Raw genomic sequence first — 14,004 nt, forward strand, 5'->3', positions numbered from 1 at the left:
AATTCTGCTGAATTAGTAAACAGCTTTATAGAATTCTATTCCAATTCCAGAACATTTAAATAAACAGTTTCAACAGGAATCCGATTCTGATTTCTCCTCATTCTAACTCCTCTTCAATTCAATTCCTCCTCAATTCAATTTCTCATATTTTCATTACCGTTACATAAATGCGTTATAAATTTAATCCCTAGTACTCCTTTTTCAATCTATACCCCCATTTTTTAAATTTAAATTCTCACCCTTTCTTTCTCTGTAGGACAGTTGGATCGCACAACACTTTTTTTCTTGTTCAAATCAATAATGGAGGGGTCGTTTCCTGTAATAAAAAGTCATTGAGGACAAACTTACGTTAGAGGTGGCTCCGCCTCGTTCAGTGACTCGATTGTGTTGGATTAATAAACAGCTTTCAGTAAACATACTAGTTTATATTTCAATTCTGCTAAATTAGTAAAGAAATTCTATTCCGATTCCAGAATATTTAAGTAAACAGTTTCAAAAGGAATCTAATTCTGACTTCTTCTCATTCTAACTTCTCTTCAATTTAATTTCTTCTCAATTCAATTCCTCATAATAAAAGTATAGTAGTACGCATTTTTTAGCCTTTTTTTTTGTTATCAATTTGAATTGTGATACACTAAAAAACTTCTCGTCTTTATTCAGTTCGCCTTCATTTTCAGCAGTTTCTACATCCTTGCTTGATAAATTGGCAATTGTGAATTTAAAAAAGAAAAAAAAAATTTATATATATATATATATAGATACATATTTATATATTTGTGAAGAGTAATCGTGCTGGCAATGGTAAAATAGGTGAAGTTGACAAAGACAATTACTATTCAAAATAAATGATAACTGTCATTGGGCTGCCCTTGCCCGATGGGTGGAAATGCTTTTAATGTAGATAATATCCTATGTATCCAATGAAAAAAACTTACACATGCTACTACATTATTAAATGAGATACCACGTGTGCGAGAATCTCATTCCATTCTATGTAAGTTTGCTCTCCTATAATCAAAGGTAAATTTAAATCCATACTGCAATACTTTGGCTTAAGGCTTGAAGACTAATAATGTCTGGTTAACACATCCCCACTGCCATTGAGTTGAGAGAAACTTTCCTGTAATTAAGATGTCATTATGTCGATATCTCAAATAAATCGAGCACTACCATGCGGACTAGTAATAAACACATCGCAATGCTTAATTGGGTAGGGATAATACCACAACATCTATGCCGAAAATATGAATAGCAAAGTGCTGCAAACTGTGCCATCTCTACAAACAGTAAGAATGGAACGTAAATTTCAGTATACTTTGTTACAGTTTTCCCTAAACAATTCTCCAACTAAAAATCACCCACATTATCCGAAAGACAAAGAAAATAAAACAATTCCATGGCTCGATATCATACATCATCACCGCAATAATTCGGAATGTCGTAAAAGGCATCCCTACATTGAGCTGCAATTGTTCAAAGGAACCAATACGTCCCGATGCGGCTTGCGTGGTGATTGTGACCAAATTAAACATAACAGAACATTTTTTAATCAACCAGAGCAACAGAACTACTATATGAGCTTCCAGCACCGATCATTTGTAGAATTCAAAGTCAGTGTCGGGCTTCTTCACGTTGGTTTGGTAACCCTTCTCAAAGTCCTTTGGGAGTATGACATACCGGTTCTTCCGGACTGCATGCATTCCTGCTTCTTGACATATAGCAGAAATCTGTACAAATCGAACCATTTACAACAGTTACTAAAGACTCAATTTTTTTAAGGAAAGACTAAAGATCTGAGACCACCATAAAGCATCAATATCTTTACGCTCGGACACAGAATACTGCAGGTGAAGTCAAATAAGAGAACTCATATTCAAATTTATGGCCATTCGTATTGAGGTCTTTGTTATCAACCATTAAAAGGCTAAATCCAACCCCATTTGACGATGGTAAAGTCTCCAAAGCTAGGAACATATACAGATCCGTCCCATATAAAACATGTATATTCTTAAGAATCTTAACACCATAATTCTTCTAAACAACTATCTGTCTAACACCTTGACTGTTAAAAAGAGCATGTATATTTCTATCGCCATAATTGTTGTAACCAAGAGCTTTAAGCAAATATTAGTATTTCAAGATAATAGCACAATCCCAACAGCATAACAGTAACAGGATTTAACGTTGGTAGAAGAATTAAAACTATAAGCATATTCTCTCCCAAAAGAAATTAATGTCTCACCTCAGCAGCACTGATTTTGTCTGGCCGAGAGACATAATCTTCCAAGTCTACCTCATCACTCAAGTTCATTTTAGCAGTGCAAACCTGCAGGACAAGCAGGTACATTAACATTATATTGTTTGCAACAGCTTGCGAAAAATCCACATGAGCAAGACACCACAATTGCAGGAGAAAATATAGAAGAAAACAAGAGTAAGACATCACGATTGCAAGAGAAAATATAGACGGAAAGGTATATAGAAATCTGATGCCAAGTTTCATAACTATGGTAAGACGTAAGGTTGACACAGGATTAAATGGGATAATCTCATGTAGACATTGGGTGCAGGTGTGTTTTGAGCTGCCCAACTCCTGTTCAGTCCAAAATTAAGATATAAAGGGAAGTAACTGGTCAACTGATATGGATGCCACAGCATGGACATCGCAGAAGCTACAAATCTTATGCTAATGAGAAAAAGGAATACCTCACAGCTTACAAACAACATTCTACGAGTAATAATTCTTTCGTTGAAAGATACTTAAACATGTTATTTTACCTGGAAAACAAGTCTTTTCTGCCTCCTATCGGGCAAAGGAAACTCAATCTTTCGATCAAGCCTTCCAGGACGTAGAAGTGCAGGATCCAAGGTGTCTGCTCGGTTAGTAGCCATAATAACCTTAACATTCACTGTCTGGTCAAACCCATCCATCTGCAAAAGATATCAAGCCCAAATCAACTTTGAGAAGAGAAGGCAGAATAAAGAATGTTTCAGGGTTAAACTTTCGTTTGTCATTTGTTCAAATATTTTCTCCAACCCCATAGCAATGCGTTGAACATCCAAGTTCTGGTTGATTTAAAGTTTTAGTTCGTTCGGATTACTTGTTCTTTCAAATCAAAACCTCCTGACCTACCTGATTAAGGAGCTCCATGAGGATTCGCTGAACTTCTCTGTCAGCTCCAGTTTGAGCATCAAACCTTGCAGTAGCAATAGCATCCACCTCATCAATAAAGATGATGGCAGGAGCATTCTCCTTGGCAAGACGGAAAACATCACGAACCATGCGTGGACCCTTGACAAATAAATAAATAAATAAGTGCTCACAATGTTTCTCATTTAGTAAATAAACATAAATCCACAAATAGTGAGGTAACAAGAGAATATCATAGTGCCCTCACAACACTTGACCACAATATTTGCTATTCCAACAATCAAAAGGATATGTGGAACGTAAGAAACAAGATAACACACAAAAACTAGATAAGTGATCTTATATAAAAGCTTACCTCCCCCAAATACTTCTGAACAAATTCTGAACCAACAACTCTGATGAAGGCAGCAGTAGTATGATTAGCAACAGCCTTTGCTAACATGGTTTTACCAGTTCCAGGTGGACCATAGAGTAATACACCACGTGGGGGATCTATTCCAATCTGTTTGTATAACTCGTGATGAGTAAGTGGCAGTTCTACTGCTTCCCGAATTTCTTGCTTCTGAATGTCACATCCTCCAATATCCTGATACACCATAAAAATAAAAAGGACAAGGGATTATCATTATTATATTATGATAATGCCAACATGTCTATGGAGTATTTAGCTAAGAGGAAGGAAGATGCAAACACATAGCAAATTGCTTTTATTACATGGAAACAACTTAGATTGGTTAAGTTCGGTTCTTAAAAAAGGGAACTGAACTGAAACATAGTACTAGTCTACTACTTAATCATATTAAGTTATGAATTTCATTTAATTTTTTTTCAATATTCTTTTAAACAAGGGCTCTTCAATCTCTTATATTAAAGTTGTACTTAGTAAAATTCCAATATCGATTCCATTATTGGATGCTTGATGGTGAATTTAAGAAAATATTAGTAACAGGCAATGTACTCAACAATTCGACATTTTAAAACAAGAGTTAATTCTCATAACAAACTAAAACAACATTCCGGCAATGTACCAACCAGTTCTTTCAAGTAAGGTACAAATTAGAGAAAGATTAATGAGTTTCCTAGTTTAAACAACAATCACCGAATAATAAAAGGCAGTCCATCTCTTGCTTGAAAAGACTCTATCAAGCCTAAAGCTTGACAATGTTATGCATAGACAAATGATTAGTTTCCAATCTTAGACTCATAGAACTTGAACAACGGTTAAACTTTTGGGCTCCACTCAAATCCTCCTAACATAAAGACACTTGAGCATAGAGAATCAACTCTCGACGCAGTCAAATGAAACCGATATATGGTTAGTTTTTCAACTCTCAGACGCAGTGAGATGACACCAATATAGGGTGAGGTTTTCAGAACAGCTAACTTTATAGCCACAGTTCTCCTCAAAAGTGGCACCTGAATATCGTTAAATTCCACAAACCCAAAACCCTTGTAGTAATCTATTAAACCAATTAAGCATTTAATGCAAAAAATTCATAGAAGATAGTAAAAAAACATGAAAAAACCCTAAATTCAGTCATAACACTAATCACATCGATTGGGTATAACTTACAGAGTACGTGACGTCGGGCTTCTCAGACTGGCTGAGGAGGGAAATACTCGAGTCGGCCTCCGGAGGCAGAACATCGACGAGGGCATTGGAGTGGCGGTGCAAGGCGACGGAAGCGGAAGGCTTTAGGAGCTCCCGATTGATGGTGCTGAGAATCCTAACGTAGTAATTGGACCCAGTGGTGGAACCCACGATCCCGTTATTCTGATCGACCATCTCCATGAACTGCCCGATGACGAGCGGCACCGATTGGATCCTCTTGACCTCCTCCTGGGCGCGGAGGAGCTCGCGCTTCAAATTCTTCAGCTCATCCTTGACGTACTCCTCCTGGATGTCGATGAACTCGAGCTGCCTCTGGTAGGTCTTGAGGCGGCTGTAGAGATCATCCTCGTCGGAGGCCTGGCTCTGCTCGGTGTAGCCCTGGAGGTCGGATCTTATGGAGGGGATCGATGCCGGTGGCTCCGGCAAGGGCTTAGGATCCAACACCATGTCTGACCGTGCCATTGTTGCGCTCTGGGAGGGTTTAGGTTTGGTGCTTCGATTCTTCTGGTTCGCTATGGAGAGGAGAAGCGACGAGAGAGAGAGACGAGAGAGAGGAGAGGCGGGAGAGATAGAGTGTGCCTAACGAAAACACAGCTCCGACTCTGAATTCTTTCAATAGCATAGCTGATAGTGTAGAGGACGACGTCGTTTAACTGTGTTGAAGAACGCCGTTAGCTTGGGCTCTTAAACGAGCCCAAACAGGTTTTGGATTACCCTATAACCTGGCCCAAAATGGCTAAAACCACCTATGATCATCTTATATTTTAGTGAAAGTATTTTTAACTTCGAGAAGCATTTTATTAAAACGCTTTTAATTATTTTAAATGTATCTAAACATAACCTATGTTTTACTATTAGCACTAAGGTGGTCTTCGATTAGGCCTAAATTCACAATGGAAGATGATTAACAAGGTGGGGGGTTAGTGGTGATCACATTTTTTAGGTTCTTCAGAATCTTGGGAAGTGCCCGTGCACATCGCCATTCCTAGTTGTAGAACCTCTATCCAAAGATTCACCCTCCATGTAACACTTTGCTCGAAAAGCAGCCAGATTAGCATAACAGGAGAACACTTGATGTTAGAATTTGTTGTAATGTTAGACTTTTGTTTCATATCTTTCATTTTGGTCGTTAAATGATGATGCACATATGAAAAACAGACACATACTCTCACTGTTTTTCTTTTTCTTTTTTAACAATAGGATGGGGAGAGAGTTTTGAAACCATGAGTAGTGAGTGTTTTTACAAGGGCTCAACCACTGAGGCAATACACTATGCCAAGTACCCTATACTCGTTGATTTTAAAACAGGGCCAACCCTAACCCAAGGTGAGCCAGCGACCGCCCCAGGCATCAAAAAATGGAGGGCACACAAAATATTTGGTATTCATTCATAATATAATTATACTAAAGAAGTGGCACTACTTGCACTGATTTTCATTAACACCCTTGAATAAGGCGTCTTGGGTTCAAATTGTACAATCTATGTTTTTTTTCCCTAATTTACAATTTCCAGTTTGGTTATAAGTTTTATACAAAAAGACTTAAAGAGCTCAAATTGAGGACAATCATCTATCAACTTGTAAACTGAATTTTTTGGGTGCCCTTCTCCCATTACAAAGTAAACTGATTTTCTCGTCTTTTTGAAGTATTGTATTAGAAGTGTTCTCTAAATGTAACGTTATTAAAGGCTATTTGTTACGTTTTATAAGAACAAAACAATCAAACAAATAATTTTTTTTTTTTTAAGTTATGTTAGAGCACTTATTTTGGCTTCCGAGACTTAAAAAACTCAAGACATGCCCTTTTTAAAATTCATATGTTGCCAATCATATTATATATTCTACATATGAACATTTGTAGCTGCACAATTGGACCAAATAGTCCAAAGTTAAGACAAATAAATCTCAACAAAACAACAAATTAAAAAGATTTAGTAAAATAAAAAAAAAAAAAAGAATTAACACCAACACAAAAAGCAAAGACTTAGATTAACTAAAATAGTGAGTCCAAACCAACAAGATCACTACTTTTTAAGAGTCAAGAAAACTCCTATTGTACGCAGCATTATCTTGTTTTACAAAGAGGCAGTTTCCACGACTTGAACTTGTGACCTTTCCATCATAACAAAGCAACATTTCCATTGCGCCAAAACTCCCTCGAAGACTTGATTAATTAAGAAATAGAAAACCTTCTCCTTCTAGGCTTGGTTATATCCACACCCTCATCCATGATATTCGATGTGTCCTTCGACCCTTGCTTGAAGGGATTCAACTTCCCCAATTTCTTCGACACAGACGAGAAAAATGTGGCCTTTTTGGGCCCGCCACCTCCTTTACCAGATGACGTCGTTGCAATCCCTGCAGAACCAGTCTTCTGCAGGTCCGTAATGTACATCTTCATCTTCAACAACTCCGTTCTCAACTCCTCGTTCTCCCTCGCCAACGACACGTCGTGTTGCACCTGACTCCTCGTCGTTACTGCGTCTTGCACATCGTTTTCGTCCACCCTGCTCCTCAGCTTTAGCTGGTCGTAATACAACGCGTGCAGTACGATTTGAACTGGGAGTCGTTTGTTTTGCGAAGCGTGGACTCTCGCTTCGTATGACAACTTCAATGCATCCATTACGCTGCACACCTTCTCCCTCTCTATCTCATCAAGGTTCGGATGAGCCTGCATGATAGTAATTAATCACAACACATAATTTACGATTAATTAACAATAAAGTGCAATTTTATCTACAAACTTTGGACGCAAAGTTAATGTTATTGATCAACTAAATTACAAAATGTTTACTGAAAGATATATTTGAAACAAAACTTCTACTCGTATCACATATTTATATCATAATTTGCATCATATTTCGAATAGAGATGAACTCGCATGCGTTGGCGAGCCATATCTCTATTAAAGAGATTATATAAATGATGGTACAAATATGTGGTCAGTGTAGTATTACTCTATTTGAAATTGTGATAACTAAAGTTAATCAAATTCAGATTTTGAATTCAAGACAACATACCCTGAGTGGTTTTGATATAAGTTTTGTTAGCAAGATTGAAAGATTGTCTTACGAGTTTTCTAATACTGAACTTGAGCTTTGGAAATTGTAACTCTAAGGAGCTGTTTGATAACCTATTTCAATGAAAAAATTGAACTCTTGTTTGGTCTACTTTCCGATTTTATTCTAAAACGTGAAAGCGCAAGTCAAATTTTGAAAACTTACTAAGTTTGCATCTATTAAATTTCTGGTTTGAAAATCAAATTCAACAATTATTTAAATTCACGAGTTCAAGCAAATTCTCAGCTATGATCCAAAATCAATTAAAGAAATTCGAGTTAATAACATGATGGTCTTGTGGTCTTTTTACTCGTAAATAAATATTTTAGATTTCGATTCCTGTCAATAGAAATGTAATGTGCGATTTAATATAAAATAATGGTGCATGTGTAAAAATAATTAATCAATTCGTAATTAGTAAATTACCTACCTTCAAGTAAATATCAATGGCACGATAGAGATCGTCGTCGACTTTACGCGCGCCTTTGGGGATGAGGTTGGCAATGCCGTTGAACTTCGAGATACTGAGCTCAACACACGTGGCGATCTCACCAAGATACGCGTCGACAGTCTTCGCGACTCTGATCATCTCCGCCGAGCAAACCTCCCTGAAATCACCGGCGTTGAAGACCGCGACGCTCTTCTCCTTCTCCACGAACCCGGAGATAATCCTCCTCACGCTCTCGAGATCGAAGAGCCTCTCGCCGTCGTAGGTGAACGACAGCACCAGGAGGTCGTCGACTGTCACGTGCTCCAGGACCGACGAGATCCGCCTCTCGAGCTCGGTCTTGCACGTGCTGGACGCCTTGACGAAGGTCGCAGATCTGAGAAGGCAGCAGAGGAAGTTGATCGGCATAGCAGCTTTCTCAGTTGGTAAGATCGCGACGATCGATTCTAGAAGCTCCCGTTGTTGGAGTCTCAGTTCGGAGTCGTCCGAAGCGGCCAATTTCGCGGCGGGTCCAGAGCGGTCTCGGACGATATCTCGGAGCCATTTCTCAGCGTAAGTTATGATAGCGCTGGAAACGGTCAATGATTTCCCCCCGCGCAGCTTCATCGCGGAGATAACTCTGCCGAAGAACTCAATGTCCAAAATCGACAATTCCTCTGTCCACCAATTCGTCGGCGATCGACTCGGAAATTTTGCTTCGATTGAGACCTGTAATCAACAATTAATCACATAATTATGATCAAAAGAATATCGTTAGACTGTAATACTGCGTGATTAGAAGTTAATTACAGTTAAGTACCTTGGAAGTGGCGACATCGACGCATTTCTGTACGATTTTGAGGTCCTCCGCCATGGGAAGGAGGTCTTCGCAGGACTTGAGCACGACAATGGCGCCGGAGAGGCTCATGAGAGCGACTTGAGATAAGAAATCTTCAGTGCGGCCGATGAGGTTGTTGTCGCAGTACTTATTGGTCATTTCCAAATACTCCGCCGCGCAGCGGAGGGCGGCGACGTTGTGGACTGTGATCTCGAAGTTGACGCCGTAGCAGAACTTGGCCGCCTTCTCGAACGTCTCCGGGCCTCCGGGAACGTCGGAGAGGTCGATTCTCGTTAGGTCCGGTTGTTTTGACTCCATTATCAGTTTCCTTATGCGGTTGCTTTTCGCCACAAGCATGAACTGCAAATAGAATAATTAAGTTGGTAATTTCGTGTAGTTAATTTGTTAATCACGTTAGTTAAGCATGCATGCACTCGAAATTGAAACGAAATCGCGACATAAGCACAATATCAACACGTGAAACAATGGTTTCAAGCTCGAAATCTCGAACATAAGCACGATATCAACACGTAAAATATATACCTTCGAACAAAATACGAACTCAATAGAACATAAGCACGTTAAAAAACGTGTAAATTTGAACGAGATTGGAACTCGATCTAGTGAATTTAATACCTTGTGTAGAGAGAAATTGGCTTCACCAACTTGAACCACAACATCTGACGGGATATCTTGAGAGAAAATCCTACAAACACACATAAAGATGAGCAGAAGCTTGTTAATTAGGTTTTAAACAAAGAAATTAGTCGGCGTGCATGCTGTATGGATGGATATATGTCCGGCCGGCGATGATTTGAGTGACCGGACCACCGCCGTGCCGAATCCGGTTTCCTGGCAACATGCAAGAGAGGGTTTGATAGTTGTAGTACCATTGGCCAGTGCGCTCCATGGCAAGGGAGAGCCTGTTGCTGCCATTGAGAGTGGAAGCCATGTGAGGTGGGAGGAGCTTGGAGCTGCTGTGCAGAGAGAGAACAGAGAGATTATATGGTCTCTGAATAAATGGGGTCACAATGGCGGGTTACATAAAGAGCTTTTATTTACCATGTTTTCTTGGATACTAGCTAGAAATTATTGAATCATGCGTATAAGTCTTATCTAGGACGAATGTACATTGGGACCAAGGTGGTCCTAGAACTATTTGGAGTTCAGAAAATATATATACGAAGGTTTTGGGAGGATTCTTTGAATATTTGGTATGAGTTTTTTTTGTGCCCACGAAGTGTTTGATGTAATGTTTGCTAGACATATCTCGACAGGTTACGTCGATAGTCTAGACAAATTCTCTTAATATCATTCATCAGATTGTTTCGGCATATGTTGATATCGTTGACATATTCGTGACTTGATTTTTGACCAACAACAACAAGTTTACCAAGTGTTCGACGAAATACCTCAGTGAATAAATTGAAATTTTTTTACACGCTTCACTTTCCATTTCTGTCTAAAAAACCTTAAACTTCTAACAATAAAACTCCCGAGGTTCGAATCATAAATCTGCCATTGATCTTATCTTTAGTTATACAACGATTAGCTTGACAAGTATTCCATTTTAAGCTATAATTTTCTTTTTCTACGTTGCTTGTCCTAATTCAAATTGTCACTACTTGACAGATTAGAGCTGAGCATAAGCATATCACGTATTATTTGGTCATTTCCCGTGAAAAGTTGTTGGTTTTCCCTATTTCGTAGCCTTTTAATCCTTTAATCTCTTTGGCTTTGGAATGGATTTTGGATTTCAATTTGCTCTTAGCTTATACATCTATATTTCAATGTGGGATATGCTTAACACACCTCTCACGTATGGCGTTTTTATGTGGACAAATCATATTGGGTGACGTGTGAGATCATGTGGAGCTGTAGAGTTTACCTCATAGATGATCTGTTGTGATATCGCATTGGAGTGGATATCGAACGCAAAACTAGTTCTCAATAGGTGGAAAATGTCAAAGATTTTAAGTTATTTTGCTGGACATTTATCCTTCGGTATTAGATATTTCGAACCCTTTGCGATATGCTTTATCATCGCACATTAATTGTGAGTTTGCAAAGAATGTCTCACATTAGACCGTTAAAAAACTTTGCAAGCACGTATAAGAAGTTGAGTTATTCAACAATTGCTAATTGATCAGTCTGGAGTAGAACTTTTAGCTTTCTTTATAGCTGGCTTGACCACATGTGACGCTTAACGTCCTCTGTATATATTCTAAGTTGATCACACATGACATTTAAAAACCACATGTACTCCACATCATCAAGTTTAAACTGTTCATCTATGCTAGCTAGGTAAGACTCAAAAATGCAGGCTTAACATCCTTGAATGTTTAGGAATAATGTAGTGCATAAAATCAGCATTCGACGTCGTTTTAGAGGAATTATGGTGGATGGGACGTGTTACTGAATCTTGGGATCTGGCTTAGAGCTGGTTTGATATTGATGTGCTTTGAAAAAAATCTGCTTCTGCTGTACTGTGAGAATAAGCAACTGTGAAATAAAACAGTAGAGTGTTTGGTAAACTTTTTTGTAAAAGTGCTTTTGAAAAAAAAAAAAGTAGTATTATAGTGTTTGATAAATTTTTATGTAAAACAGATGTGAAAAAAACTGGTTTTTCAAAGCTGGGTTTTGCAGCTTTGTGTTTTTGGCTTTTTTTCACTCAACATTGTAAAAAAAAAGCTGAAACTGAATGTTTACCAAATTAGGGCTTAATGGTCCGGTCTCACTGCATATCTCCGCCACGCAAAACACAAGTGACTAGGACTCGCGCCAGCGTCGACTTCACCAAACAACTGGCCTCCTTAGGGCCACGTCATCATACGTTCTAATTTGTAAACTCCGGCGGCCCTACACGTCGGGCGGCTGACATGTTGGCTGTGAACAGCACATGCAGGATAACGAGGTGGGTTCCCACAGGAGCTACTTTGAATCCAAATAGCCAATGATGTGTGCACGCGTCGCATTTCCACCCTTTTTGAAAGATACATATGTCTACCTACATTATTTGCTGAAATTTTTGGACATTTCATCCAGCATTGGTGGGCCTGAAGTTGTTTACCAAGTTATGTTACACGTCAGTCAATAGAGATCAATAATTTTTTAGCAAATATGTGTCAATAACTCTTGAGCGAACATGTCAATATATGTCGAGTGAGTTTATCAACAAGTGCTCGTAATAATGCATGCAAATGCATAATACTAGCAGCTACCTTGTTCAGTAACCATAATGTCAATTCTCGAGCAATTGACATGTAGCTCAACAAAACAATTGTGAGCTACGAGCGAAATAAGTTGTAAATCCAAATGCATTCAAACATTTACATGTAACTTGTTTAAATTTACTTATTACGAGTGGTTTGCGTCTAATTTACAACTACATGCATGCATATGACATTAAATTGAGAGCTACAAATGAGCTTTACAAGGCGAAAGCTGCCTGGGTTAATGGTGAACAAATGCATATGGAAGGGCGTTCAAATCTGAAGTGATTACTCGAAGTTGATGGCTTTTGCATGTGGGGGCAACATCTGTCGTGGGATTTGCTAATTAGTTGCAACTTCTTGTGGGAAAGCAAAGAGGTTGGTCCCCTTCTCCGTTGGCGATGAATGTTGATGTGTAACGAATTTGGGGACTGAAATCAAACCTACTTTTCTAGTTTTGTTTGAGAAAACAAAATGGCATGAGTCGTGAAGTGTATTTTTTAGAAAGGTAGGTCCTTCTTGTTTCATGCTTGATCCTAAAAGGAAAATTAGCCAGCTTCCCAACGTTAGGCGGATGATGGTTAAAAGTTTTTAGAGAAGCGGTTCACATGTGTGTTATCAAATGTGATCTTTCTAACATTTTTCTTCTATTAAAAGTTTTTTTTCCCCAGTAAAAGTGCTTATAAGCGTAAGTACTTCATATAAAACAGTCTCAAGCAGATATTCAATCGATAAAAAAGACCAGTCTTACTCATCATGCATAAGGATTGGCCTAGTCCATTCAAAATATTGGATTAGCCCATTGGTCCCAAGGCCCAATACATGGGAGTTTCTTCTTTCCTTTTTTTTTTTTTTTTTTTTGGGGGGTCGTCAAGCTTATAGAATGAGATTGGTGAATGGTACGAGTTCCAATTAGACGGCCACGCATCCTTTCAAATTAATAATTTGATAGCTACATGATCACATGATTTTGAAATTTCTGTATGATGCAAGCTAAAATGTAAAAATAAAAAACAAAAGTATAAGATGTTTAAGAAAGATATATATCTGTTTTTTTTTCTTGAACTCTAAGAGCGGATTTAAGGAATTTGTTCACATCCGACTCGATGGCATATCACATCCGATTTGATGGCATATGTCCCCTTTCAACCCTTTGCAAGTGGCTCCTTTGGTTGCTATCCCCCGCCATTGAAGGATTGGATATTTGGTTAAATTATCTAGATTTAAAGAGTTTTTGTCTACTTAAAAGGTTTTCTTTGTTCTTGACTATTTCAATCTTTCTCTTTGGTCAAGCGAGCAAACTACCTTTCATAACATTACTTTCCAAACAAAAGGTAGTGTGGAAATATTTGGTTGCCTCTTTGGCTCGTTTTGCAGCGAATAACTTGTGCAAGAGTCAAAATGTGATGAGGTAGGCAGATGTTCATATTCCTTCTTTAAAGGTGGGAGGGTTCCATTTAACTCTATCTCCTTGTAATTATGCATGATTAAAAGCTTGAAGGTCCACATGCATTAATTAAGGTTTACCTAATTTAAGGAAATTGGATGATTTTTTGCAACTTTTTATCACACTGAAGAAAATTGAACCCTAATTTAGTGTCGGAGCGAAACTCTGCCACCTGTGAAGGTCGATGCTAAGAATTTTTTTTTATAAAAAAATCCATATAACTTTGTAGAGTTTGCCGACACTTCAATAAAGTCGCTAA

The 14,004-nt window shown here is 38.3% G+C and overlaps 2 protein-coding genes across 2 annotated transcripts; both read right to left on the reverse strand.

The window, feature by feature from the left end:
• Positions 1-1,257: 1,257 nt before the first annotated feature.
• On the reverse strand, positions 1,258-5,369 carry LOC137742413 (26S proteasome regulatory subunit 6B homolog). Its single transcript, XM_068482273.1, has 6 exons — positions 4,725-5,369; positions 3,507-3,737; positions 3,134-3,292; positions 2,779-2,931; positions 2,243-2,326; positions 1,258-1,727 (listed from the first exon to the last, which is right to left on the reverse strand). Exons 1-6 carry the CDS (start codon positions 5,223-5,225, stop codon positions 1,593-1,595), a joined length of 1,263 nt encoding a protein of 420 aa, XP_068338374.1. The 5' UTR covers positions 5,226-5,369; the 3' UTR covers positions 1,258-1,592.
• A 1,211-nt stretch (positions 5,370-6,580) lies between these two features.
• LOC137741959 (root phototropism protein 2) lies at positions 6,581-10,144 on the reverse strand. Its single transcript, XM_068481665.1, has 5 exons — positions 9,977-10,144; positions 9,723-9,792; positions 9,069-9,446; positions 8,252-8,977; positions 6,581-7,433 (listed from the first exon to the last, which is right to left on the reverse strand). The coding sequence occupies exons 1-5, from the start codon at positions 10,036-10,038 to the stop codon at positions 6,936-6,938; spliced, it is 1,734 nt and encodes a 577-aa protein (XP_068337766.1). The 5' UTR covers positions 10,039-10,144; the 3' UTR covers positions 6,581-6,935.
• Between the last annotated feature and the right edge of the window lie 3,860 nt (positions 10,145-14,004).

The sequence above is a fragment of the Pyrus communis genome, chromosome 8 (assembly GCF_963583255.1).
Source record: "Pyrus communis chromosome 8, drPyrComm1.1, whole genome shotgun sequence".
Classification (NCBI taxonomy): domain Eukaryota; kingdom Viridiplantae; phylum Streptophyta; class Magnoliopsida; order Rosales; family Rosaceae; genus Pyrus; species Pyrus communis.